The sequence below is a fragment of the Arachis stenosperma genome, chromosome 10, assembly GCF_014773155.1.
Source record: "Arachis stenosperma cultivar V10309 chromosome 10, arast.V10309.gnm1.PFL2, whole genome shotgun sequence".
In the NCBI taxonomy this organism is placed as follows: Eukaryota; Viridiplantae; Streptophyta; class Magnoliopsida; order Fabales; family Fabaceae; genus Arachis; species Arachis stenosperma.
Window position 1 is genome coordinate 106,672,049 of NC_080386.1, and position 2,320 is coordinate 106,674,368.

The window sequence follows — 2,320 nt, forward strand, 5'->3', positions numbered from 1 at the left end:
ATGGTAGGGACTTCAACGCTGATCCTGCCAGGAATCTGAATAGTGCTGCTAACCTTCCATTTAGTTGTTGGACTTCTTTGAGACAAGTCGGACTCTTCATCTCTAATATGGCTCTACACTTATCCGGGTTTGCGTCTATGACTCTTTGAGTTAGCATGAAACCTAATAATTTCCTGGCCTCTACCGCGAAGGTGCATTTTGAGGAGTTTAGCCTCATTCCATGCTTCCTTATTGTGGAGAATACCTCTGAGAGATCGGACAAGAGAGCCAAGTCATCCTTAGTTTTTACGAGTATGTTGTCTACATACACTTCCATGAGTTTAACTAAGTGGGAGCAAAACACTTTGTTCATCAATCGTTAATATGTGGCTCCGGTGTTTTTTAATCCGAAAGGCATTACTACATAACAATAGTTATCCTTAGGATTAATGAAAGAGGTCTTCTCTTGGTCTGATTTATACATCGGGATTTGGTTATATCCCGAGTATATGTCCATAAAGGACAAATACCAATAAACTGAGGTTGATTCAACCAGCGCGCCACTGCTCGGGAGAGGGTATGGGTCCTTGAGACAAGCTTTGTTGAGGTCGGTGTAGTCTACACACATTTTCTACTTTCCATTCTACTTCTTTACCAGAACTACGTTAGCCAGTCATAATGGATACTTGACCTCTCTTATGAATCCAACTTCCAATAACGCTTGCACTTGTTCTTCCACGATTTGTATCCTTTCGGGTCCGAGTTTTTGACGCTTTTGCTGAATAGGTTTGGAACTCGAGTAGACAGCGAGCTTATGAGACATCAAGTCGAGATTTATATCAAGCATATCGGAGACTTTCCAACCAAAAAGATCGGTGTTTTTTCGTAGGAGGTCAACGAACTGTACTTTCAGTCCTTCTTCCAAGTTAACCCCTGTATTCATCGTCTTTTTAGGGTGATCTCCGATTTGCACTTCTTCTACCTTTCCTCTAGGTTGTGAGTGCAATTCTTCCCGAGTTTGAACACCACCAAATTCAATTGTGTTGACTTCTTTTCCTTTTGGATTGCCTTTTAGATTAAGACTTTGATTGTAAAAAATTGCTAAAAATAAATGATTAAAATATAGATGTATATCACTTATAAATAATTATAAGTATATTCACATATCATATTTTTATACATGTTTTCAGCCGTGGGTGCAATGCACGGTTATTAAGCTTGTTACTAGCTAGCTATAGGTGAGAGGGGTGCAAATTAATTAAGTCAAAATCAAAGACCAAAGGCATATGATAAAGCAGTTAAACCAACTCTTGCGGTCATCCATTTTGAATCCAACAACCCTATTCGTTGTTGAACACTTGGCAGGCATTCACCTTCTTCACCGAAGGATCCATCTCTCAACCCACTCCAACAACCAGTGACAGCAACTTCAATTCAATTCAATTCGCTCTCTTATATATTTAATCAAATAGATATGATGTGTTTTAATATCATTAATTAAAAGCATGGCTTGCGAGTGTTCTTCAAGAGCGATGGCAGAGAGGTTTTCATGGTACTGCGCAATGCTGGTGACGCTGATGCTCATGCTGAGTTCCTGCGAGCTATTAACCAGCACAAGTATTATTATTGATCATCATCATCAGAACTACAAGAGGGGGTGTGATGAAATATACGTGGTTCGTGAGGGAGAGACGCTGCAAACAATTGGTGAGAAATGCGGAGACCCTTATATTGTTGAAGAGAACCCGCATATTCATGACCCTGATGATGTTTTCCCTGGCCTCGTTATCAAGATTAATCCTTTCGCTGCTACTCATCATAAGGATCATTATTATTGATCACAAGGCAAACAAGTAATAATTAATGTAGTAATATGCTCTCGGCAGCAATTCATGGAGAGTAGTTCACTTTGAGTTTTGTTAATGACATGAGTTGTCCTAAAGCATGCCAGATTATCATACCTAGCTTGTCTTTGACTCGCGCAAATTTTAACATTATTGTATTTTGTTTTCGGTTGTTTTTGCATTGTTTTTTTCTCATATGTTTTCCTTTTGACTGTTTAGCACGTCATGGCGGGACAACACGACAAGATGGTTCATCAATGGGACAGAAATAAGAATTTAATGTTGAGACACCTAAAAAAGTAAAATGTTTTTAACATAGGTTGAATCACATCTATTTTTTAAATAATTATTAAATTAATTAATATAAAAAATAATTATTTTTGTTAATATTATATAAAATAGTCGGATGCGTGTAAGCTTAGTTTGGTAAAATTTTTCGAATAGGTATTTATATTTTTTAAAAAGATTATGTACTTATATTTATAATCGGTGTTTTG

General features: G+C 37.3%; 1 protein-coding gene across 1 annotated transcript; it reads left to right on the top strand.

Annotated features, from left to right (window-relative positions):
• The first annotated feature begins 1,488 nt into the window (after positions 1–1,488).
• Positions 1,489–2,060, top strand: LOC130954061 (uncharacterized). Its single transcript, XM_057880799.1, has one exon. The coding sequence runs from the start codon at positions 1,512–1,514 to the stop codon at positions 1,815–1,817; it is 306 nt and encodes a 101-aa protein (XP_057736782.1). The 5' UTR covers positions 1,489–1,511; the 3' UTR covers positions 1,818–2,060.
• The last annotated feature ends 260 nt before the right edge of the window (positions 2,061–2,320 follow it).